The following is a 25,381-nucleotide window of genomic DNA, read 5'->3' on the forward strand; positions in this document are numbered from 1 at the left end:
TAAAACAACTTTGATCAAAGACTTAGAAATATAATCCATGCTTTACTGAGCTGTGTATTAGACTCTTACTGATCACAAGTTCCAGGAAACCTGGAAGTTAACTCAGACTAGTATTTAATTAGTAGTATGCGAGAAAGTTCAGGAAATCAGGAAAAACAATCTAGCCAATTAGGTCTCAAGGAGAATTAAAACATCATTTATTTGTTGCTATAAGATAAAAACACAAAGTTAATTTTGGAATACATCAGAAAAAGACATGCATAAACCCAAGAGTGGAAAGGACAATTATATGCCTAAAGTTCTGGGTAACAGTAAAAATATTATCTTGGCCCTTAGAGAATATAAGTGCAACGTCCAAGCATCAGGGAATACTGGTCAATCAGGCATCACACCAGGGTACTCTTCAAGAGCAAGAAACAGGGGTTGTTCAAATTATAAAGCCAAGAACTCTGCCAGCAGAGTTCACAGCTATCAATTTAAGATTCTCAGTTCTCATAAGAAAGTGGAAACTTCACTGGTTCTAGTTAAGCCCCCTCAGAAGTGGATAACAAATAATTTTGGTAGGAGAGAAGAACATGTCAACTGAATGACAGAAGAGTGGACAGTCAGAATTAGGATCTAACCGGGATTGAGGAGGCCTGGACTCTCATATCTGGCACTTTTATCAGGGGTAAGGATGCTAAGGATTGAATAGGGGCCGGAGGTTACCATTGAGCTACATTTCCAGATCTTTTTTTTTTTTTTTTTTTTTTTTTTTAACCTTGAGACAGGGTCTTCCTAAATTTTGGAGGCTGGTCTTGAACTTATAATACAATCCTCCTGCCTCAGCCTCCTGAGATACTGGAATTACAGGTGTGCACCACCATACCCAGCTGTATCTGGCACTTTTAAAAATTAGTCCTGGAAGCTGGGGTTATGGTTCAGTGGTAGAGCACTTACCTCACATGACTGGGGCACCACATAAATAAATAAATAAATAAACAAACAGATAAATAGATAAATAAAATGAAGATCCTGTGTCTATCTACAACTAAAAATTAAAATAATCAGTCCTGGTACTTTGTAAGGTCAGAGTGGTCAATTATGGCCCATGAATCATTATTGATACAAGACTTACTTAATACAAGTAATTAATTATTGATACAAGTCTACTTAAAGTAGACTGAGAAAGCTACCATTCTTAAGAATGAGGAGGGCTTTGGGAAAATGAGAATTTAAGGGAACCCTAAGAGAAAAACAAAATTATAAGTTTGGGGGATTTTTTAGAGGTCAATTTAAATGTGAGGTAGATGGGGAAAACTAGATTTAAGAGAATCCTTTTAGACTTGGTAAATGTAAATGATCTGATCAAATTAATACCAGCAATTTTGCAAGTGGTTACTAAAACTAATAATAGAGATTAAGTAAAACACACGGAAATTAAAGCTGTAGGAAGACTGGAAATAGATTCTACATGAAACCAAAATTACAGAATAGATTCTACATGAAACTAGAAGTACTAGAATTACAGATATGTGGCTCTAACTGACCTGGACACACAGATGGAGTTCCTAGAGTTACAGTTCTACAAAGAAAGTACACCTCATGAAGAATGGTGTGGAAGGATCTACAGCCTGAAAGTCCCAGCTGAACAGAATTTAGAAGTTTACATTTGATAGCAGAGGACTAAATAAACATTAGTCTCAACTGATCTCGGGATATCAGTAACCCAGAGATGTTAGCAAAATTGAGTTTTTATTAATAGACTTAAGAGATTTATACTTAGTGAATGGTTCTGGAAAATTCATGTTGGAAAGCAGATGAAGGACAATTCTATAGCAAGGCTCTGGGACTCATCAGGAATATTCCAAAGATAAGTGAAGCCAGGCATAGTAGCATACACCTGTAATCCCAGAGACCTGGGAGACTGAGGCCCTGTCTCAAAATAAAAAATAAAAAGGGCTGAAGATGTAGCTCAGTAGTAGTTCCCTGAGTTCAATTCCCAGTTTAATAAATAAATAAAGGCAACAAAAGACAAAAATAAGCAACAGAAAGTCTATTATTTTGTGACCTTCTGCTAAAATCCATATCATAAAAGCATAATCAAGAATTAAATGAGAAGGGTTTTAAAAAGAGAGGTTAAACAAAAATGACCAAAAAAAAAAGTATGACTGATCAGATGGCAATAACACATGGGAAAGGGAGAATGCAATAGAATGGGAGAGTCAAGTGAATTTGGTCATGACATAGGCTTGCAAGGTTTTTGACAATACAATACAGACTACCAGCTGGCAGGGGAACTTTACATAAGATAATCTTGCCAAGTGCTGAGTTCTTTTATTTTTTCATCTGTCTTGTGCTAACCTTAATAATATATATTTTATCAACTTCTAAAAATATTATTTCTAAGGTTTAGTATCTTTGAAATTCGAGTGCACTTTTAAATAATAATGGCACCTTAAAGGACATTCAGTATTACAGCTATTGAACTGACCTAAATACATGGAAGAGAGAGGAAACCTGTGGTCTAGGACTGCTGGGTACGCAGCAATAGAGATGAACTTGTCAATTACTGTACAGTACTTAAAATGTGGTACAAGATTGGGCAACTGAATACCCAGATCTAGTCATGCTGACAATCTGCCCGATTTATCAGTGAATATGATTTTATAGGAGTGCATCAATAACAACCAGACAGCCCAGAGGATTTCAAACTGCTACTCTCTATGAAGCAATTAGTAGTCTGTAGTCTAGGCAGAATAGTTATGTATTCACAACACTTGTTTGTGCCCAGCAAAAATCTTATACCCATCTATCAAGCAGAGAAAGCCACTACTTTAAAATGGTAATTAAAATATGTGGAGAAGACTAGTGATTAACTGGCAATATCAAGCTATTATTTGATTCAAAAATATGGAACCATACTTGAGAGGATAAAGAATTGATAATGTATTCAGGGATGGTACCCAACTCCTGCTCCTGGAAGCTAATAATCATTTCAACCTTAAATGGATTTGAAATTCTACAACCACTAATGGAGGGGATACCTTCGTGGCCTCAGTCCACTAGTGCTCAACATTCAGTCACCCTAAGGACGGACCACTAGACAATCAGCTGGTTGATGAAGCAGCAGCAGCTGCACTAGGATCCACAGGACCTTGAGGGTATCCCCCATGCACTGTATAACTAATAACTCAGTCCTAAGACGATCACAAAATAAATAGTTTGGAGCACTACAAGTCCAAGATTATGATCAGAAATTAGTCCATATATTTTAAAATATAAGGAGAAGAACAGAGACATCCCAAAAAGGAATAGGTCATATCCACCCACAAAGAATACAGAAAAACATGACTTTACTAGGTTTATAGATCCAAAACACAACAAAGCATGCAGAACAGAGTATGCCATTAAGACCCCAATATGCTGTGCTGATGTACTGGGATGCCAGAAAAACCTATAAACAGGCACATTTGAAAGTTATACCATGTGCAGCTCAGAGATATCGAACAAAACCGGGAAGCGAGACAGGAAGAAACCCCTGGAGACCAATTTATTTAAATAAAAAAATAAAAGAAAGAAAAGAAAAACTACTTGCCTTTTACCAGTCACCTCTTAATAACCATTAAATCCCAGAAGGCAAACACTTTGCAATGGAGCACCCGTCTGCAGACTTCTATACCAATCTGTTTAAAGTTTCTAGGGTCAAAGCCTCAGACAAATGGCCAATCTTCAAGGCAGATAACATTAAGGTTGTTCAAAACTAAACTGGGATAAACTCCCTTTTTCATATAGCATGCCATTCAAAAGTAAGGAGCCCAGAAGAAAAAATGAATGACACAATAACAAGGGAATGACCCAGGGAACATGTTCTGCAGACATAATACTTCCCTCAATGGGCAGGATCAAGGTCAAAATTTGGGGAGCAGAGATTATAGGAAACCCAATGTGGTTTCACATATAAGCAAGAATCAACTGATTTTTCTCAGTGATAATATTGATACTTATTTGGATTCCAAATGCCTGATTTTCATTTCCCCCTCAAAAGGCCCAACCTGAATGGGGAAGATATTTTTACTGGGTCCCCTATAACTGCAAACATTGAAATGAGGTCTCACCACTGATCTACTCTTAAGTGCCTAGTCTTCTGTTAAGAAGGAACTCACAATTTTAATAAAATAAATACATATTATATAAATGTCATATGAGAGATATATTCAGATGTGTGTGTTTGTTTTGGTTTGGTATGGTACCAGAGATTGAACTCAGGAATGTTTAACCCTGAGCCACATCCCCAGCCCATTTTATATTTAGAGACAGGGTCTTGCTAAATTGCTATGGCTGGCTTGGAACATACAATCATGCCTGAGCCTCCTGAGCCACTGGGATTACAGGCATGCACCACCCACCTAACTGTAAGATTTTCCCTAATGTGTTTGCAATATGGAAAAATGGGGGGTGGTATATCAGGTAAGTTCAGTATTTCCCAAACTTTCTTGACCTTGGAACACTTATTTTTGGTAAGCCTTTAACAGCTTGCAGATTACAATTCTATGTAAATCAGTTTTTTTTAAAATCCTGATGCAAAAGATCAGTGCAAAAATAAGAATTACATTATCAAATTATGTGTGTGTGTATAAAATGTTTCCATTTTTAAGTAGATAAGAAATGTTAGCAGTAGAAATGGTTATAGTTAATTTTATTTCAGACTTTATAAATTAAAGAAATAGTTAATTTTAGTTTAGACTTTATAGACTAAAGAAGACTGGAAAAGACCATGGTTGTTCAGACATATAAGGTAATAATTAACACAGTATGAATAACAGTGATAAAGGCAAAATATTAGAAGCACTAAAAAACTTCCAATGAAAATAGCTAAGGACAAATTAAAATAGAACTGGGAGGTAATAAAGAACAGAGCTTAAGAGCCCAAACTATGAATAACACCTGAAAATTCAAATCAACCCCCACTCTGCCACATACTATGTAATTAAATTTCCAAGATTAGTTTTCTTTGCATAAAGAGTACATATAAAGCAACTCCTGGCAAACAGTAATTTTTAAATAATGACAAATACATACAACTACAATGGAATAGGCGGTGGGAGACTGCAAACTCAAATACTTAGAATGTACAAAGAACAAACATGATTGAATAAAGAGCCCAGGTATAGACTACTACAAATGAGAATGTCCTCCCTACCAAATGCAGAAAAACAACTCAGTTCAAAACAACTACTGGCATGTCACAGTGGCGCATGCCTGTAATCCCAACAGCTCAAGAGGCTGAGGATCACAAACTCAAAGTCAGCTTCAGCAACTTAGCAAGACCTTGTCTCAAAATGAAAAATAAATAAAGGACTGGGGATGTGGCTTTAACTGCCTCTGGGGGGTTCAAAAACCAAAAAACCCGCTGCCATGTGTAAAATGTGCATACTCTTGCCACATCTTTTAATTTTCCAAGAGAATAAAAATGTCTTTGTGTAAAATGTCCTATCTTTGAAATAGTTCAACAAGTTTTACCACTACATAGATCAAACAAAATATACCTACAAACCAGTGTGTAACTTCTAAATTAAACCTTTTACAAATATACAGTTCTCAACTACCAGTAATATGTACCAAGAACAGATACAGTTTTCACATACAAAATATTTCAAAATGAAACCACTAAAACACAACACTGTATCTTCCACATAATATTTCCATAGAGTTGAATTCTAATATAATCAATGTTCTGAAACCATCTTCCTAAACAGACTTTCCCCAACAAAAGAAAATAACATTACCAAAACGTGGGGTTTACTACCAAACCCAATCCAAAAAGCAGTGGTAATGATGCCCCATCTACAGAACGAGGTGATTGTGCCTGAGACGTCTAACTAGACTAGAATGGGCAAATTAAAGTCTTACTCAAGAACCTAAACTTGGGGCTGGGGATGTGGCTCAAGGGGTAGCACACTTGCCTGGCATGCGTGGGGCACTGGGTTCGATTCTCGGCACTACATAAAAATAAAATAAAGATGTTGTGTCCACCGAAAACTAAAAAATAAATATTTAAAAAATTATCTCACTTAAAAAAACAAATTAAAAAAAAGAACCTGAACTTGGCACACTGGGTCAGTTATGGAGGCACTGGAACTATAACTGTGTATACAGAAATTACAAGTCATTTTATAGAAATGCAAGAGTTTAAATAAAGCTAAGCAGAGATATTTTCACAGTAAAAACAAGGGATTATACAATGTGAAGCAGAGAGACACACAAACACACACACCCTAAAAACTAAAGCATACCTATATGGTTGGACTAAACCTTGTTTCTACAAGATATACCTACCTGTATCTACTGTTACTTGGGCTACTTTGAGAGGTTTTTAATCTTACAAACACATAACTTTTTTTTTTTAACTTTCACTCTTAAATTTTTTTATTTAATAGTGTTTCACATTGAAGGTAATAACATTAAATGCCTGCATTAAATTACCTCCAACTGAGCCACACGTGAGGTGGACACGCCTGTAATCCCAGTCACTTGGGAGGCTGAGGCAGGTGGATTGCAAATTCAAAACCAGCTTCAGCAACTTAGCTAGGCTCTAAGCAACTTAATGAGACCGTCTCTAAATAAAATATTAAAGGAGGGGCGGGATGTGGCACCTGGGTTCAATCCATGATACCAAAAAAAAAAAAAAAAAAAACCCTCCATCTGAATTACTGAGGCAAACACATAACTTTCAAGAAGACCAAAAGGAATCTAGTGACACACTGGACTTATAATATTAAATCAGTGATAATATAACAAAGGCCTTTTCTATTTCAATTACAGAAAATACAACTAAAAGGTTCACTGTAAACTAAGAAATGCTATGCATGACCAAGAAATTCAAATTTACATGGCTATACCGCTAGGATCTATTAATTAATAGATCCTATTAATATTAATAGGAAATCAACAAGTGTGATTATCACAATAAATGCAGATACTATTAACCAACTACAATTCAACCAATCAATATAATCCACTTGTCTGAGAGTAAATAAGAACTTGTTATCCAACACTGCCTAAAATTTAATGCCATGTTAAAATCAGTCTCCCTAATTCCAAGCAAATCCATAAATACATACACACACACACCCCACATTAAAAAGGATTTATACAAATCCAAACTGAGAAACATTCTACCAAATAACTGATAAAGAACTAAAAGAAAACATGTTTAAAGAATTACAATGGCTCTTAAAAAAATGATTCATCAAATACAGAAACTCTATATAAAGAGATGCTAGTTTTATAGTTGAATAGTATAGTGAGATGAAAATTTCACTATAAGAGTTCAACAACAGACCAGAAATCAAACTTTAATTTGAATAACAAAGAAAAAAGGAGAGACCATAGACACCTTCAAACATCCCAGAATAAGAGTATCAGGAATCTCACAGGGAGATGAGGAAGCAGAAAAAATAACAGGTGAAAAATTCCCACATTTGATGGGAATACATTCATCTAAGATCCAAATGTTTAACAAATTCCAAAGGAGGGAGGCGCAAAGAGAGCCTCACCTAAACACACAATAGTCATATTATTGAAAGGCAAAAACAAACAGCACACCTTGAATATTCTGGTTTCTCTTCAAATCGCATATATCTTTCACCTTTTACTAAAGATTTCCATGGAGAAACTGGGCCATGGCACACACCTGTAATCCCAGCGGCCCACACCTATAATCCCAGTGGCCCAGGAGGCTGAGGCAGGAGGATCACTAGTTCAAAGCCAGCCTCAGGAATTTATCAAGACCCTAAGCAACTTTGTGAGACCCTGTCTCAAGATAAAAAATTTTAAAAGGGTGTGGCTCAGTGGTTAAGCACCCCTGGATTAAGAAAAATCACACCTTAAAAGCAGCAAAAGAAAACTGACTTACCACATCCTAGGAAAAAGGAGATTACAGATTAATAAATTCTCACTGGAAACACTGAAGGAATTAAAGATAACATTCAATGTACTGAAGGGAAAAAAACTGTCAACGAAGACTTCATACACAGCAAAACTATTCTTCAAAAAAAAAAGAACAAAGCATTTGCAGATAAAGGACTGAATTTGCTGCTGGCAAGCCTACTTTACAAGAAATAAAGGACTCCTGTTGGTGAATGTAAATAATATCAATCTTTTATATTAAGGTAAATAAACATAAGGCTATATATTTCCTCACTGGCCTTTTAAAACTGACTTAAAAGTAGATGATTTCATAGAACAGCATTGTTAGGGTTATAACTTATAAAGCTGTAATACTTCCAACGATAATTTCATACAGGAAAGGGAAGTAAATAAAGCTTCCTGGATCAAAATTTATATTTCACCAGAATTTGATTAGTATTAATTTGAAAAATATAATAAAATGAAGGTGCATATTGTAATTCTTTAGCACAACCACACACACACAAAGGCCTCAAATAGATATAAAACCAAAAAAGTAAACAGAATAATTGTAATTTTCTATTTAACACCAAAGGTGAGAGGCAGTATACAGCAAGACAGACTTCAAACATTCCACAAATATGATTCTGTCAATTAAGAATTTACCCAGAGGGATGGGGTTGTGGCTCAGGGACAAGAGTGCTTGCCTAGCATGGGTGAGGCACTGAGCTCAATTCTCAGCACTGCATATAAATAAATAATAAATAAGTAAAAGTTAAAAAAAAGAAATATCAATCTTTAAAAAAAGCTATTTGTAAGTCAACTAGGGTATTTTAAAAACTGATGAATAGCATATAAAGAACTGAGGAACAAAGTTAAAATACACTATACATATCTAATGGGGTACCTAGAAATTGAAACTTAGCAAATACATAAGAACTGGAAAAGGTGTGGAACTATGTACATTTGCACATGATGTAATTGGGTAACTAGAAAATATGACTGAGAATAAATTGGCAGGATTATAAAACTGATATCAGCAGCAGTTATATACAAAATATAAATGTGAATATATAAAAAGTTAAAATACAATTGAAAAGACTTCATTTAAAAATAGCAACAAAGTGTCTAGGCAAAATCTAGCTAAAAAGGGCCTTAAAAACTCTTTTGAAAGACTTAAAAATAGACTTGGGCAATGAAAAGATTTCTCATTCTTGGATATAAACTCAACATTATGAAGTTACGAGGTCTCTTTAAGCTTACTTATAAATTTAATATGATCCCAATAAAAATAGCAACAGATGTTTTCCCTCTGGAGCTATTCAAATTTAAAAAAATGTCTGAAGAATAAAAAACAAAAAAAAGAAAGACTAAAGCCAGGAAAACTTAAGGAAGTAAAAAGCAATATGAGCACACCAAAGTGGAAGCTGTCCTAGGAGATACTGAAAAAAAATTTAGAACTCTAGTGCTGGGATACTGATCCGCACAGGAATAAAGAGACTAAAAAAAGTAAGTTCAGGGCTGGGGTGGTAGCTCAGTGATATAGCGCTTGCCTACGATATATGGCAAGACGGCGAGTTCAATCCTCAGCACCACGTAAAAATAAATAAAATAAAAGGTACTGTATCCGTCTACAACTAAAAAGACTTTAAAAAAAAAAAAAAGTGAGTTCAGAAACAGACCCATGTATTTTACTGAAACAAATTACATGATAAACGTGTCATCTCAAATCAATGTGAATTAGCCATTTTAATCAGTAATGTTGAGATAATTTGATAGCCATTAGGAAAAACAAAATGGGATCCATACATCATTATACTGGATGAACACACTGAAAGATATTCACATAATAGAATACTATGGAGCCACAAAAGATCTCTATATAGCTGGGCACAGTGGCACATACCTGTAATACCAGCAACTCAGCAGGCCGAGAATCACAAGTTCGAGGCCAGCCTCAGCAACTTAGTGAGACCCTGCTTCAAAAAAAAGAGCTGGGGATGTAGCTCAGTAGCAAAGCATCCCTAGGTTCAATGCACAGTACCAAAAAAATGGAAGGGAAAAAAAAAAAAAAAACCCTCTATAGTGATAGATAACAATCTTCAGAATATAACACATAAAAAACAAAGTACAAAATGGTACCTTTTTTGTATATTGGGAGAAAAGCAAGAATATAAAAACATACATTCATATATAATCATATATATATAATTCTGCTAAAAAACACACCTTTTCCCATGTTACTCAATTTCCTTTTTAAGCAATCTGCAAATCAGAATGTATTCCTCCACAGGAATAATAACCAGGCCTTGGATCACTAGGACCTCTACTATCTCCAGTTTAAGTCAATCCCTTAACAACCTGGCAAATCTATCTGCTGCTTCCCCTGGTCAAAGTTCTCACTACTCTCTATCACAGCTATTTCAAAATTCCATTCTCTCCAATTCCTGAATTCAGCTCATCTGCAGATTACTTCACAGAAGCAATAAATCAACCCAATAAACTCACTCTTACCCATACATGTTCCTTTGTCTGGTTACCAAAAGAAAACTGCCCTGCCTAAAGCTAATCCTTCTTCCCATTCTCTTAAGACTTACCTTTGTTCACAACTCCTGCCTTCCTAAATACCTTAAAGTTCTTACATATACACCAGTACCTCTCTGTTATTAGCATTCAAAATTTTCAAGTTTGCCCATCATATGAAGGAGATTAAGGACCAACCCTGTCCTAACTTCTTTCCATTCACACCAAACTCAAAGTACAGTCAAAAAGAAGTCTCCCTTTTACTTCCCAGTCCAGGGCACCATGATAAAATTCTTAAGAAAAAGGTTTCACTTAACTCCTCCACATTCACTGCTGATGGCATTCCCTTAGCTTCTACAACCCCTCTTCTGGCTTTCCTCTGGCAACTACTGCTCAGAGTCATTGACAGGTTACTCTACCTATTCCTTAAAAGTATTGCTCACTGGCCTTTTCTCAGCTCATTTACACACTTTCTTGAGACATCTGAAGCACTCTCACTTGTTTAGAAAAAAAATTCAAATAGAAGTACATGAGAGAAAATTAAACTACCTCCTCCCTCCCCTTCCATCCCTCACCCACTTCTTCAAGGTAACATCATTAACACTTGGGACATATCCTTCCAAATCCCTTTTTAAAATTCACATAGTCATACTCTGCCATAAACTGAGTACCTACTATATGTTAAAACTATGCTAAGCATTTGATGTATATCATGTCCAAAGATTGCACATCCTTAAAAGCTAAGAAATCCTTAGAAGATTATACACTTTATTCTTCTAGTTTCACAAGATTGTGGAACTCAGCTCAAGGAGAATGAGGAACTGCCAATTATTCATGCCCAAGAGCAGTGGACTCTAGATATAGTAATATCACTACTACTTCACACTGTCAATATTTGAAGTTGAAACACTTTGAAAAGTTCTATAGAAGTATATAGAATAATGGAGGCACATAAATTTTCTATCTAGTCAATATAACATTTATTATATAGTGGTCTCTGCATGCTTTTCTTACAGCAGAAAATCAACCCCACTTAGGAGGCAGAAGCACAAAGTTGTATACAAAGTTAAAGGCCCAGTTCATGACTATATTTAAATACAAGGATCTAAATTACCATATATCAAGGAAGATGTTCTAACATGAAGTCATTACAAATAATGAAACATTTTACTTCTGAGTGTGCCAACTGAAATTTTTCATGAGCACATACCATGAAAAATTCTCTTTACTGACATGAGAAGGTGATCACTGTGTGTCATTAAGAGAAAGAATGTTAATAGAACATGTGTCATAAGATAGTCCACTCACTTTTTAAATAAAAATGAGCATAGGCAAACTCCTTTAAAATAAGACTATAGAGTTGGGCCTTAGCACATACTTGTAATCCCAAAAAGGAGGCTCAAAACTTATCTCCAGAAGTGCACAGTGGTAGAGTACCTGTAGTCCCAAAATTTGGAAGGGTGACACATAAAGATCACATGTGCCCAGGAGTCTGAGACCAGCCTGAGCAATTCATTGAGATCTCATTAAAAAAAAAAAAAACTTATCTCCCCTAAGTGCTCATCTCCTCTCCAACATTCCTCTTTGGTCACCCCTCACCTACAGGTATTTATTCCACTCCTTAGAGTACTCAACACCTACCCATTCTACCACTGACAACAGTCACTTTTCCTTTCCTCATGAAATCTGGGAAAACAGACCATGACCAAGAGCTCCCTCCCTTCAAAAAATTCTCTTAGCTGGGCAGGGCGGTACACCCACATGCCTGTAATCCCAACAGTTTGGGAAGATGAGCGAGTTCAAAGCCAGCCTCAGCAATAACAAAGCGCTAAATAGCTCAGTGAGACCCTGTCTCTAAATAAAATGCAAAATAGGATGTGGCTCATAGGTTGAAAGCCCAAGTTCTATCCCCAATACCACCCCCCAAAAATTTCTCTTCTCTTACCAGTTATTAATATAAAAAATTACAAGTAGAAACAACCCAAAGCCCATGAATGGATAAATATAATAGGTACTATAATGGATTATTATTTTAATATTTTATTAGTTGTTCATGGACCTTTATTTATTTATATGTGGTACTGAAGAATGAACCTAGTGCCTCACACATGCTAGGCAAGCGCTCTACCACTGAGCCACAACCCCAGCCCCTATAAGGGATTATTATTTGGTCTTAAAAAGAATAAAATTGTGATACATGGTACATATGAATAAACCTTGAAAAGATAAAGTAAAATACACACAAAAGGGCAAGTGTTGGTTTCATTTGCATGAAATACCTAGAAGAGTCAAATTCATAGAGACAGGAGCTGGGCATGGTGGCATACACCTGCATTCCCAGCAGCTTGGAAGGCTTCCAAATTCAAAGACAGCTTCAGCAATTTTAGAGAGACCCTGTCTCAAAATAAAGAATAAAAAGGGCTGGGGATGTGGATCAGTGGTTAAGCATCTCTGGATTCAATCCCTGGTATCAAAAACAAAAACAAAAAATTCAGAGACAAAAAGCAGAACAATGATTATCAGGGACTGAGGGGAAGGGTAATGGGGAATGAGCACAGAAATTTCGGTATAGGATGATTAAAAAGATATGGGAATGGTGATGGCTGCAAAACAATGAATGTATCTAATGCCACTGAATTATACACTTTAAAAAAAGACTTAAAATATTTTGTTATGTATTGTGGTAAAATTACCACAATTTTTAAAAGCTTAAAATTATTGGCTTTCCTTTCACTCTCCTAGACTCTCAGATTAAGAGTATGAAGACTGTGGAAGGGAGCTATACTCCTAATGTTTCTAGCCTAGAACTCAGGACACTGCAGTAAGGTCCTGGGTTCCATTCCCAGCCACACAAAAATATTAAGATTTCCAGCTAGTACACTGGTGCACAATCATAATCCCAGCTACTCAGGAGGCTGAGACAGGAAAATCACAAATTTGAGGCCAACTTGGCGACTCAGTGAGACCCTGTCTCAAAAAATAAAAAGGAGTGGGAATAGCTCAGTGGTTGAGTGCCCCTGAGTTCAATCCCTGATAGCCAAAAAATAAATAAATAAAATATTTACTGAATGGTAGATATGTGTCAGGCTGAAATAATACTGAAAAATCTGAAGAGCACCATAATTAAGTTTTGTAGTTTACTGGATGAATTCTGACATACAGAAAGGAAATAAACTTTAAAAATAGAGATTTTCTAACATTTGTACCTATAGTAAATGGTCTGGCACAGAGAATGTGTTCAATAAACATTAAGCTCAATAAACATAGACATGGTTAGAATCCTAGATGTGGTAATTACACTTCTCCTAAATTCACTTACGAGAACTCTGGAACAGGCCATGGAAATATTGACTTCATATTTCAAATCTTTTTTGTTTGTTTGTTTGGTACTGGAGATTGAACCCAGGACTACTACCACTGAGCTCCATCACCAGAGCTCATTTTCTTATTTTGAGACAGGGTCTTGCTATATTAATTAGGGGCTCATTAAATTGCTGAAGCTAACCTCAAACTTTCAATCCTCCTGGCTCAGCCTCCTGAGTTGCTGAGTTTACAGTCATAAGCCATCACACCCTGCCACTTGTAACTAAAAATCCAACTCACTACAACCATGAAACCTGAAATTTTCTACAGTCAATTTCAGGAGGAATAAGAAGAATGAGACAAACCAAAAACAAAAACCTTAAACTAAAACAAAAAAAGAGCTCCATTAGGTCAATTTTGACTTTTTGGGGATCATGAAAATGTTTTGACTATTATTGAAAGTTACAGCCTTTCCCCAGGAAAACACACACATTTGCTCAAGGATCACAAAGTTTCTAAACCCCATCTGTTGACTCCAATTTAGGAATCCCTCCATTAAAGGAATATGTAAACTAAATACAATTTATTAAGTATAAAAATAATTTTAGTTCAAAATGTATTTATGATTAAAAAAATATGAGGGAAGCCCGGCATGGTAGCACACCCTGTAATCCCAGCAGCTCGGGAGGCTAAGAGGAGGATGGAGAGTTCAAAGCCAGCCTCAGCAAAAGTGAGGCACTAAGCAATTCAATGAGAGCCTGCCTCTAATAAAATACAAAATGGGCTGGGGATGTGGCTCAGTGATTAAGTGCCCCTGAGTTCAATCCCTGGTACTCCCCCAAAAATAAATAAATAAATTATTTATGTGTGTATATATTTTTATTTATTTATGTATAACTGCATAGTAGAGGGACCCTGGGTTCAATTCCCTAATACAAAAAAATAAAAGTATATTTACCAGAAAACTCTTTTGGTAAATGCTGTACTTTACTCTTTGTTGTATTTTTAATATTTATTTTTTAGTTATAGGTGAACACAATATCTTTATTTTATTTTTATGTGGTGCTGAGGATCGAACCCACTGCCTCTCACATGCTAGGTGAGCGCTCCACCTCTGAGTCATAACCCCAGCCCCAGTTATATTCTTACAGATCAGGTTTATCAAACAATTAACAAGAAAACAACCTGTTTTCCATTTTAAAATTCAAAAACTTCAAAGTATACTAAATGACATTTAAATACTATAATATGATACTAAAACAGGTTGCAGTCTTTCCAGCTTTGAAAAGAGAAACCTAAACCATGTGCATCAGCACAGGCATGAGGGGACAGATAGACATCTCAGAAGGCTTTATTAGACTTTCGAATTACTAAAAATCTTCGACAACATGAAATTCTGAATATTTGTTGAATGTATTTCTCATTTACAAATTTGTCACGTACAAATAGCATACATCAACTGCAAATGTGGAAAGAATTTTTAAAAATCAAAGTTATACATCTTGACAAGTACTAATTTCAAAGTAGCGACCATGGAAAATTTTTCCCCATTTTTGGAGCCAGTGTAAAAACCACAAGTCAGTCAATTAAATTCAAATAACTGAATTTTAAATTTAATTATTATCCAGCTCAAGCATCTACTTATTTTTTTAAATTCAGTTGTACTGAAACTGTCTACAAACATTAGAAATACAACCTCTAAAAAAGAAACTTTACTGAAGGTGCTGGAACTTACAAAATAAAAATCAGGCTAGAAAAAGACGGCACCAATGAACTAGAAAGAAAGAAGCTCAAAAAAAAAAAAAACAAAAAACAAGTCAAAGAAGAGTTTGATTCATACATGGACACTACTTTGAAAAAAATGTCCAAAGAACTGTTGCTCTTTCCAGACCCAAAACCTAAGGAAAAAACATCTTGACTAGACAATTCTGGCTGCAGCATAAAAGGTTAGGAGAAGATGATTCAAGAGGCCACCAGAGTTACACACAATGGGGAACTCTCAATGACAGAACCAGGAAGACATTGTGGAAAATTAAACAAATGTCCACAACACTACAATCAAAACCATTTTACATGAGAATTCCAAAGCTCAGAGAACTTCAATATGTAAAGCAAATAATACATTTGGACCACAACTACGCTTCTCTTCACTTCTCTATTCCATAGGCAAACTTTGTAACTGGCAGTTTAAAATAATCAAATCCAAACTTAAAACACTAAGATTTAGTGCTTGCCTCACATGTACAAGGCACTGGGTTTTAAATTCAGTTGTATTATTCAGTGTCCCCAGGACCACAAAAAAAACTAAGATTTGCCACTAAAGTTATTCAAAAGTAACCTGAGGGGCTGGGGATGTACTCAGTAGTACAGCATGGGTTGGGTTGTTTCAACAGGCACACACACGTTATATGAAAATAACCTATTAGTATAGGCAATTATCAATAAAATGAAAATGCTCTATTGGAGGCATCTATAGGGAAAAAAGAAATAAGGATCACTAGCTCAAAGCCAGCCTGAGCAACTTAGTGAGGCCCTCAGCAACTTTCTGAGGTCCTGTCTCAAAATAAAAAATAGAAAAGGGCTGGGAATATGGCCCAGTGGCAAAGTACACCTGGGTTCAATTCCTGGTACCAAAAACAAGTAAATAAATAAAAATAAAAAGGTTGGAGATGTGGCTCAGTGGTTAACTGTCTCTGGGCTCAATCCCTGGTAACAAAAATAAATTCAAATTAAAATAAAATGGGAGGGGGTGGCCTGGGATGTGGCTCCATAGTAGAACTTGCCTGGCATGTGTAAGGCCCTGACTTTCATACCTAGCACAACAAAAAATAAATGGGGAAAGAAAAAGAAAAACACCTACCACTTTTGCTCTCCCTCCCCCTCAAATACAAGGAGGGAAGGGCAGGGATAACAGAAATTAGCAAATTAATTGGAAGGTGAATTCAAGTGTAAACCTAAACCTATCTGCAATCCTTGAAATGCCATTGAAGTTACCTATGCCACTGATTCTTTACCCAGAGTGAGCAGCAGAATCCCCTAAGGGGCCTAGGCATCTGTGTTTTATAAAAGCTGGGAAGGAAAATCACTGGTAAAAAAATCTGAAATGTGCACTTAAAAAAAAAAAAAAATCAATCTCAACGACTTTAGACTCACCCTTAATAGGCATTGTGAAGCCAGACCATCTGCTTATTGGCAAACTGAACCTTCTGTTCAGTAAAAGGAAGGAAGAGACTTGACTCAGAATATCAAAGTAATCTTTAAAATATTGTAGATTGTGTTAAAAGTAAATTGGTATTACCCTAGGTACATGTATGATGACATGAATGATGTGACTCTACTTCGTGTAAAACCAGAGAAATGAAAAATTGTGCTCCATTTGTGTACTATGAATCGAAATACATTCCACTTCCATGTATAACTAATTAGAACAAATAAATGAATTTTTAAAAAAGAAAATAAGATTTTCGGCAATAATATTTAGTGATAAAGGGCTGGGGCTGTAGCCCCAGGGCACTTGCCTCACATGTGTGAGGCACCTGGGTTCGATCCTTAGCACCACAAACACATAAAATAAAGGCATTCTGTCCGTTTACAACTACAAAAAAATAAAAAATATTTAGCAATAAATATTTGAAAACTAAAAAATATTTTCCTAATAACCCATAGGTCAAAGAGGAATCCCAAAACAATTTTTTAATATTTTAAATTGAATGAAACAATGTAATTTGTGATATATTAAAAAAATAAGCAAATTGGTATGACAATAAGAATAAACAAACGACAATTTCACACAACATGGACTGACCAACGAAGAACAAAAGCCAGACACAAATAAAAGTACAAAAACCAGGCAAAAGTAAGTCTATCCTGAATTTTAAAGTTAAGCAAGTGGTTATTCTCAAGAAAAAGATAGTGACTGGAAAGAAATTCAAGTGAGGTTTCTGGAGAGTTGGTCATAAACTATTTCTTGCCCTACATACTGATTTAACAGGATTCAGTTTGTAAAAATTTATGTTTATTTGCATTTTTCTGCAGGTTTATTGTCATCCAACATTTTTAAAGAGCCAAAATATGTAATTAATAAACCTGGGTTTTTTAATCAGAGTAAAATTTCATTATTAAGAAATTTATTTAAATGATTTTAATTTAAAATAAGGCTATAATATATGCATATATGTATATATACATATATGTAATACATGTCCAACAATAATGACTTGCCTAAAGTTTAGCTTTCAAATATCTTAAAAGTACTCAGATATTACAAAAGTGGTTAAGTTAAAATAAACATAGTGCATTTACTAATCCATATTACTACAGTTTAGAATTTATTAATAACAAATTTGGTAAGTTGAAATCTAATATTAATAAGCATAAATGCCTACGTTTGGGGTAAAAAAGCAATTCCTGCCCCCTAAAAAGGGTGATATAAGACATGAGAGAGGGGGAACTTACCAAGCAGGAAAACATGAATGGATGAGTTTACAGTACAGGTAATTACTATGTGAGTATGTGATGAAAGAAAAAAATAGAGGTTAATCTCTAAAACCAAAATCTAAGACAAATGCAAAACCCCAGATCACAACTCCTCAGACCTGCCTACAAAAAGCAGGGGAGGGGAGCCCTATGTGGTTGTTGAAATCAGCAAGAAGAATTAGCTATTGTGGACCTTGTCCATGACTTGCAAAATATAGTGACTAATAACAAACATATCAGATGATTTCAATTACCTTCCAAAGAACTTCAAATTGTCTAAATAGTGTAAGTATCATTAAACATCAACAAATTCTTTAATTATGTTCTTGAGGCCCAATCACAGAAAACAGCATGGTAATAGCTTTAAACATGAAGAGTTAATACATATTTTGGGGGGGGGGGGGGGGGAAGAAGAGGTACTTACTATAATTCCTCACACTTAGTGACTCAACACCTAAAGCTACTTTTTGTTTTAACATTTCTTTATAATTTAGTTTTACACAGTTTTATCCAAACAGAAGTATCAAAAACTAAATTATTAACCAGAAATGCTTGCTTTCTTCATTCTGCTTTTTTGATATTTTCTAAAATGGGGGTGGGGGGCTTAAATAAAAATGTTTAATAGTTTACTAACAAGATTCCAAACTCTGAAACCTAAAAAAGGTCAAGTTGAATACTTTCTAAATCACATTTCTGGACATTAATATCTAGTTTGTTTATTCATCCTCAGAAAAAAGGAAATTCACGTATGGCCTACTTTTATCATCACAACTCGGCAATAAACAGATACTGGGGACCCTTTTACAGTCAAAGAGACATCAACTTTTTTCAAAGTGGCTGTTATTTACTTAAGATCTGAGAAATCAAGATATTGCAGACGCCCTAGACATTTCTATGAAGGTAAAACTTAATGCATTAGATTACTAAATTACAAACAGTCCATAAAAAGACTCATCTATGCCTGATAAAATCTGGGGCATTAGGAAAAGAAAGTTTTATTGGGATGAAATCTTTTGCCCACCTTCCCAAATGAAAAATTAACTTAAAACAAAACAAACTTCTGCATCTGACTCTCAAAAGATGTTGTCTAGTTTCCACACTAAGGTAAAAAAGCTCCTAGGGCCACACAACTCATCATTTACAGAATTATACAATCATGTATTTATGTACAGATCTCTTTAAAATTCAGTTTTGTAGCTGGGTGTATACGTGAAAAAGCAAATAAAACAAAATAGTTCTATTAGAGTCTAGACATGAGTATATATAAAGATGTTCACTGTAGTTTTTTTCCCCAACTTTTCTTTGTGTGATAATTCTGGATATTAGGATGAAAATGATCTATTTCAAAAGTCAGAACACAAATATCAATCGCAACTACAACCTATCTAAATCTTTGAGACCTTTCATCAAATTACAAACCTAGCATTTCAATCACTTTACGAAAAAAAGCCATTCCTTTAAAACGTCAAAATTTTTTTCTTCATAACAGTCAACTAATAAAATTTAACAGCAATATTAAAGATAAACTCTCACCTAAAGCAAGATCATCTAGAAAGTCGTTTTCCAAATTTCATGACAACTTATGACTTTCAACTTTAATGGGAAAAATAACTTTTTCCTCCGAATTTTTTCATAACACCAAGTGGTATACCTTAATCTGTTCAAAAGAAAATACAAATCCCCTGACAAGCGGATCTGTGGACCCCTCCCAGGTCCTAAAACCCGCAAAACCCAAGAGTTCAGGGCGCTGGAGGTCCTGGTGTTCGATCTAGCGGGCAGTCTCCAGGGTGGAATTGCAACCTAGGATCTACCCAGGCTGAACAGGCAGAGAAAAAGCGAGGAACAAACGCAGACAGCCGGGTGTCGAAATGGAAAGAGACTGTGAAAGGGGGAAGGAAAAATCCAAGCAATCTGTGCGAGGAGGATCTGGAAAGCACCGGGCGGCGCAGGAGGGAGCCAACTCAACACTCCTCGGGGCAAGCTGGGCGCTCCTGGCCTCCGGGCTCAGGAGCGAGGAGGGCAGGTGCGCGGGCCCAAGGCCGGCGCCCACCTGGAGCCCACCTGGGGTCCGGGCCCCGAGTCGCCGCCCCCGCCCTGCCCGCCCCGCCCGCACCTCTCGGTCCTTGAGGCCCAGCAGGAGCACCTCCTCCATCAGGGTCAGCCGCGTTTCCTTGGAGTCGCCCTTGTCGTCGTCGTCCTGCTCGTCGCGGCGGCTCTGAGCGTCGTCCTCGCCGCTGCCGCTGCCGCCGCCCGCCGCCCGCTCCTTGTCGGCGGCGTTACGGGAGGCCTCGGTGCGCCGCTGCACCAAGCCCGAGCTGCGTTGGGTCAGCGAGGTCATGGCTCGGGCCAAGGAGCCGCGCCGGGCCGAGAGGGACGCGGGACCGACCGGGTCTCCCTCCTCCTCCTCCACCTCCTCCTCCTTCCCCCGCGGCCCCCGACCCGGGCTTCCGTGTTAAATCACTGTTCTGGGGCGACGTCGGTCGGCAACTGGTCCGGGAGCAGTCATGAGGAGACAGGTCGGGGTGAAGCGGGTGGGACCGGCGTCGGCAGGGCGGGAGACGAGCGCCTTCCTGCCGGCCGCTGCCCCAACACAACCCAAGCTCCCCAGCGGAGGCGGCGGCAGAGGCCTTCCAATATGGCGGCGCTGGCTGACGTCACCAGAGGATGTGGCAGAGCCGGCGAGGGGCGTGTCCCGGGGCGCCGGAAGCGGCTGGATCGGGCGGGACTCTTGGTCTTCACCGCCCACCGCTCCGGGCCTGCGAGGTTCTACCAGCCTCTCAGTCCCTACGTACCCTGGCGTCCGCTCCCACACTCGAGACGTCCCGCGTCTGTCCGCCTCCCCGCTTCGCCCCTCACTACTTGGGCTGGAGCCTGAGGCCCCCAAGACCCCCTACGGGTGCGGCCCGATCCCGGGCGCCCTAGGTGGACCCTGCTCGGCTCGTAGCTGTCCCCTTAGCACTCCAGACACTGTGGCCTTAAGAGGAAGCTCCTGTCTTTGCGTCCGGGATCCCGCTTGGACGCCCGGATCCCCGCGAGCTGCAGGAAGGACTTTGTTCGCTGCTGGTGAGGTGCCAGAGGTGCGCTCTCTGCCGGGACTTCCTGGCCCTTAAGAAGGAGCACCTGCATCCAAGTGGCTCAAAGTGGACTGGTAGTGTTTTCCAGGCGTAGAGAGGTTAAACAAATTGACCACTGACTACTGCTGGTAAACCTTTTTTCCTTCCTTGCCTTCGACTTGTCCAGTAAAGTGACCAGGGCTCGGTGAGTGCTGTACACTTAGTACTGAACACGGTAATACACTCGACCTTAACGATCCTTTTATAGAGACAATAAACCTGTTGGGTTTCATGCCACGTCTTTGTTCACATTAAATCTCTAAGTAATGACTAGGTTAAATCCTCTTGGCGTGCTTGACAGTTTGTTCAAACCATGTTCGAGAATAGCAGTCAAGGGCTGGGATTGTGGCTCGGTGGCAGAGCACTTGCCATACACGTATGAGGCGCTGGGTTCGATCCTCAACACCACGTAAAAATAAATTTAATAAAAGGTGCTGTGTCCATCAGAACTAAAAGAAAGTGAGAAAGAGAGAGAGAGAAGAAAGAAAGAATAAAGAAAATTTTAAAAAAGGAATAGCTGTCAAACCAGAAAACCTGAGGGATTTGGAGGAGTAGGAGAGGGGAGCTGACATTGTGGGTCATCCAGTATTTCAAATAATGAACACAGGCTGTGGCTGAACAATGGTTTAGATAGATTTGTTTCCCCCTCCACAGATCCAGAACTCCTATGTACCAGATCATGCCCAGGAAAGTGAGAATGCTCAATGACGCCACTGTGGAAGGGTGTGCACCAAGCCTACCTGACCTTTTTCCTGTCTGAGCAAAGTCAGTTTCCCCTCAGCCAGTTTCTCCCATCCATGTCCTTTCCAACTTTTTGTTCTTTCATCTCTCTTCCAGTTCTTTACCAAATAAATTAAAGCATGTTTCTTTGTGAAAGAAATGTAATTAATTTATTATGTGACTTAGTCAAATCCATAGTTCAAAATGTATAAAATTGTGTGTACATAAAGATGAAATAGTGGCATTAGCAGGTAAATGGATGGAAATGGAAACCATCATGCTAAGGGAAATAAGTTAGACTCCAAACATAGTGTTGAGTGATTCTTTCATATGTGGAAGCTAAAGTAAAATAAGGGAAAGAAGGCAGTGTCACAGATTGGATATCAAATATATAGGGAAGATCAGTAGAGTAGGAGGTGGAGAAAGGAAGGAGGAAGTATGAGAAAGGGGAGGAAATTTGGAATGAATCTTTATCAAAATCACATTACATGCATACATAAATGTGCCAAAAGAAAATCCACCTTTACATGTAGAAAATATCAATCAAAACTAAATAAAAGAGCCAAAGAGAGAGAGAGAGTAGAGGAAGGAGAATAGGGGGAAGAAGGAAGGGAGTGGGAGATAAGGATTGAAATCAAATTCCTTGCATGTATGACTTTGTCAGAATGAACCCAACTACTATGTGTAATGCTCTAACTTAAAAAAACAATGTGTGTGGGGCTGGGATTGTGGCTCAGGGGTAAAATGCTTGCCTTGCATGTGCAAGATGCTGGGTTCAATCCTCAGCACCACATAAAAATAAATAAATAAAATGAAGGTATTATGTCCAACTACAACTAAATACACACACACACACACACACACACACATATTTTTTAACTGTGTAGCCAAAATCTTCCAGCACTGCTCCTGTTTATCCAGTTGGCCCTACCCCCTGCTCTCCTGAAGATTCTACAATATGCCAGCAATTCTCTGATACTCTTCCCTTAAAATGTGAAGCCAAACATCCCTCCGCTTGAGTGTGGGCCAGACTTACTGACTTTTCCAATGAAGTGAATGTGGCCAACATGACTGCGTGTGACTTCTCAGACTAGGTCATAATATTCTTTGCAGCTTCTTTCTTTCTCCCATAATCCCATCATTCACTTTCGGGGAAGCCCACTGCCATATCATGAAAACAATGGGAGAGCTATTCACTAAGAGACCACTGGGCAATGACAAAGTCTGTATGAATTTATCACAGTGAAGCTTTTGAGAAACATATAAAATTTCCAAAAGGATCTATCATGTAGGTGGGTATATACAGGGACTTTGTGCCTTAACCCAATAAAAAGGCCTTGTAAATTAAGCTATAAAAATACAAGAAGAAAACCATGGATGAATTATTTTATAGCAATAGAAAGGAGAAGCATTTATCACCATGACACAAAATCTGATTTAAAAAAAATTTTAAGATTACGTATTCACATAAAGTTGCAAAATTATTACAGAAGTGTCTTGCATGCCCTTAATCCAATTTCCTTCAGTGGAAACATGTAACTATGATATGCTGTCAAAACAAGGAAATGAGAAGTGAACATTAGCACAATTCACACATTATTCAGATTTCATTGGTTTTTGTATATACTGTGTGTGTGTGTGTGTGTGTGTGTGTAGGTCTATGCAATTCTACCATATGTACTCACCATCACAATTAAGATATAAAGCTGGTTCATCATAACAATCCTCATGCTACCCCTTATAGTCACAGTTGTCTCCAGCCTCTCACCCCACCCCATTTGTAACTTCCGGACCAGTGATCTGTTCTCGATCTCTATTATTCTGTCATTTGAGAATGTTACATAAACGGAGTCATACACTTTATAGACTTTTGGGATTTGCATTTTTCTTCTGCATAGTTCTCTTGAGATCTATCCAAATTGTGTATATCTATAGTTTGTTTCTTTTTATCTTTGAGTAGTATCGGATAGTACACGTGCAGTACGGTTTGTTTATTCGTTCATTGAAGGACTTTTGAGTTGTTTCCACTACTATGAATATTTACATGTTTTTGTGTGGATACAAGTTTTCACTTGTCTGGATTAATGTCCAGAAGTACAATTGGGAAGAAAGGGAGGAAGAAACAAACAAACCCAAGAAATTGTTTTCTAGAGAGGTTGCTATTTTACATGCCCAGACTAACTTTTTATGAAGCATAGAAGTATTATTAAAAATAAGTAGCAAATCTTTCAGAGGCATGCAATAATTTTTTTTTCTTTTAAAATATGATATGAGAGCTGTAGATGTGGCTTAGTGGTAGAGGGCTTGCATGGCATTCATGAGGTCCTGGGTTTGACCCTCAGCGCTAAAAAATAAAAACCAAAAAGAATTGGGCAGGAAAAATGTAATTAACCATTAATTATATGTCAAAGAAGGCTCTGTTTTACATGTTGCTTTTATTTATTTATTTATTTTTAATATTTACTTTTTAGTTTTTTAGGTGGACACAATATCTTTATTTTATTTTTATGTGGTGCTGAGGATCGAATCCAGTGCCTCATGCATGCCAGGCGAGCATGCTTCCACATCCCCAACCTACATGTTCATTTTAAACTGAAGGATAGGTCACAATTCTTCAGTCCCCATAATCGTATTTTTTACATCCTTGCTGTGGCCTTGTAGCAGCAGGAGTATACTTAATGTATACTTTAGGAGTATACTTAATATATACTTTAGGAGTATACTTTCTCACTCTTGATGTCAGTTTAGCCCAAGCCTTGACCTCGGAATTGAGATGTTGAGAGCCACAGCCGAAGGGGCCCCAGCAAACTTCCAGCTGCCAGCAAACTTCCAGCTGCCGGCTGATGATTGGCTCACAGCGGCCCCAGCAACATCTAGCTGATTGGCTCCTCTGCAGTGATGCTCATTGGGCTATTTCCCTGCCCTTTCAGACCACGGAGCTGCTCACTGGGGGACTTTTTTGGCTCCGCCCACGTGACCCAGCCAATCGGCCTCAAGAGCAGGAGGATTGTGGGAGGTGGAGAGAGAGGCTTGGGTTGGAGAGAGAGGCTTGTGGAAAGCCAGTGGTGGCAGTTGGGGCTCTGAGGGTTTTTCCTGAGAGGCTGTTTTGTTTGGCGTGTGTGGTTCTAAAAATAAAGTTAGTTTCTTTTGACAAGTGGCTCCTGATTGTGCCCAGCCAGACTGCGGCATTTGGTGGCTCGCACAGGGAGCGACTGAGGGTAAGTGATAAAGTAAACTGCTCGCCCCTGAGGGCAGGGCAAGAGGATGGGTAGCCATTTTAAGATTCCTCTTTTGTTTTGCTTCACTTTTGTTTTAAGTTGCCTGTCCCTGGAGATGAGTGAGACGGAAGAAAAACC

The 25,381-nt window shown here is 37.8% G+C and overlaps 2 protein-coding genes across 2 annotated transcripts in view; one reads left to right on the top strand and one right to left on the bottom strand.

Moving 5' to 3' along the window:
* The window catches only part of Golph3 (golgi phosphoprotein 3), a 33,257-nt gene extending 12,727 nt beyond the window's left edge, over positions 1-20,530 (bottom strand). Inside the window, exon 1 of the mRNA XM_027936240.2 lies at positions 20,306-20,530. Coding sequence (XP_027792041.1) covers positions 20,306-20,530 — 225 coding nt within the window. The remainder of the gene's footprint in view (positions 1-20,305) is intronic.
* Positions 20,531-20,696: 166 nt separating this feature from the next.
* On the top strand, positions 20,697-22,190 carry LOC114093461 (uncharacterized). The gene is made up of 2 exons (XM_027936241.3): positions 20,697-21,269; positions 21,960-22,190. Exons 1-2 carry the CDS (start codon positions 20,697-20,699, stop codon positions 22,011-22,013), a joined length of 627 nt encoding a protein of 208 aa, XP_027792042.2. The 3' UTR covers positions 22,014-22,190.
* Positions 22,191-25,381: the final 3,191 nt, after the last annotated feature.

Source organism: Marmota flaviventris, chromosome 5, assembly GCF_047511675.1.
Source record: "Marmota flaviventris isolate mMarFla1 chromosome 5, mMarFla1.hap1, whole genome shotgun sequence".
Classification (NCBI taxonomy): Eukaryota; Metazoa; Chordata; class Mammalia; order Rodentia; family Sciuridae; genus Marmota; species Marmota flaviventris.

Excerpts from the sequence above, each read along its gene's own strand:
- LOC114093461 (XM_027936241.3), top strand. The coding sequence starts at position 20,697 with ATGAGGAGACAGGTCGGGGTGAAGCGGGTGGGACCGGCGTCGGCAGGG. Across the intron at positions 21,270-21,959 it reads CTGCTGGTGAGGTGCCAGAG|ATCCAGAACTCCTATGTACC; the intron begins GTGCGCTCTCTG and ends CCCCCTCCACAG.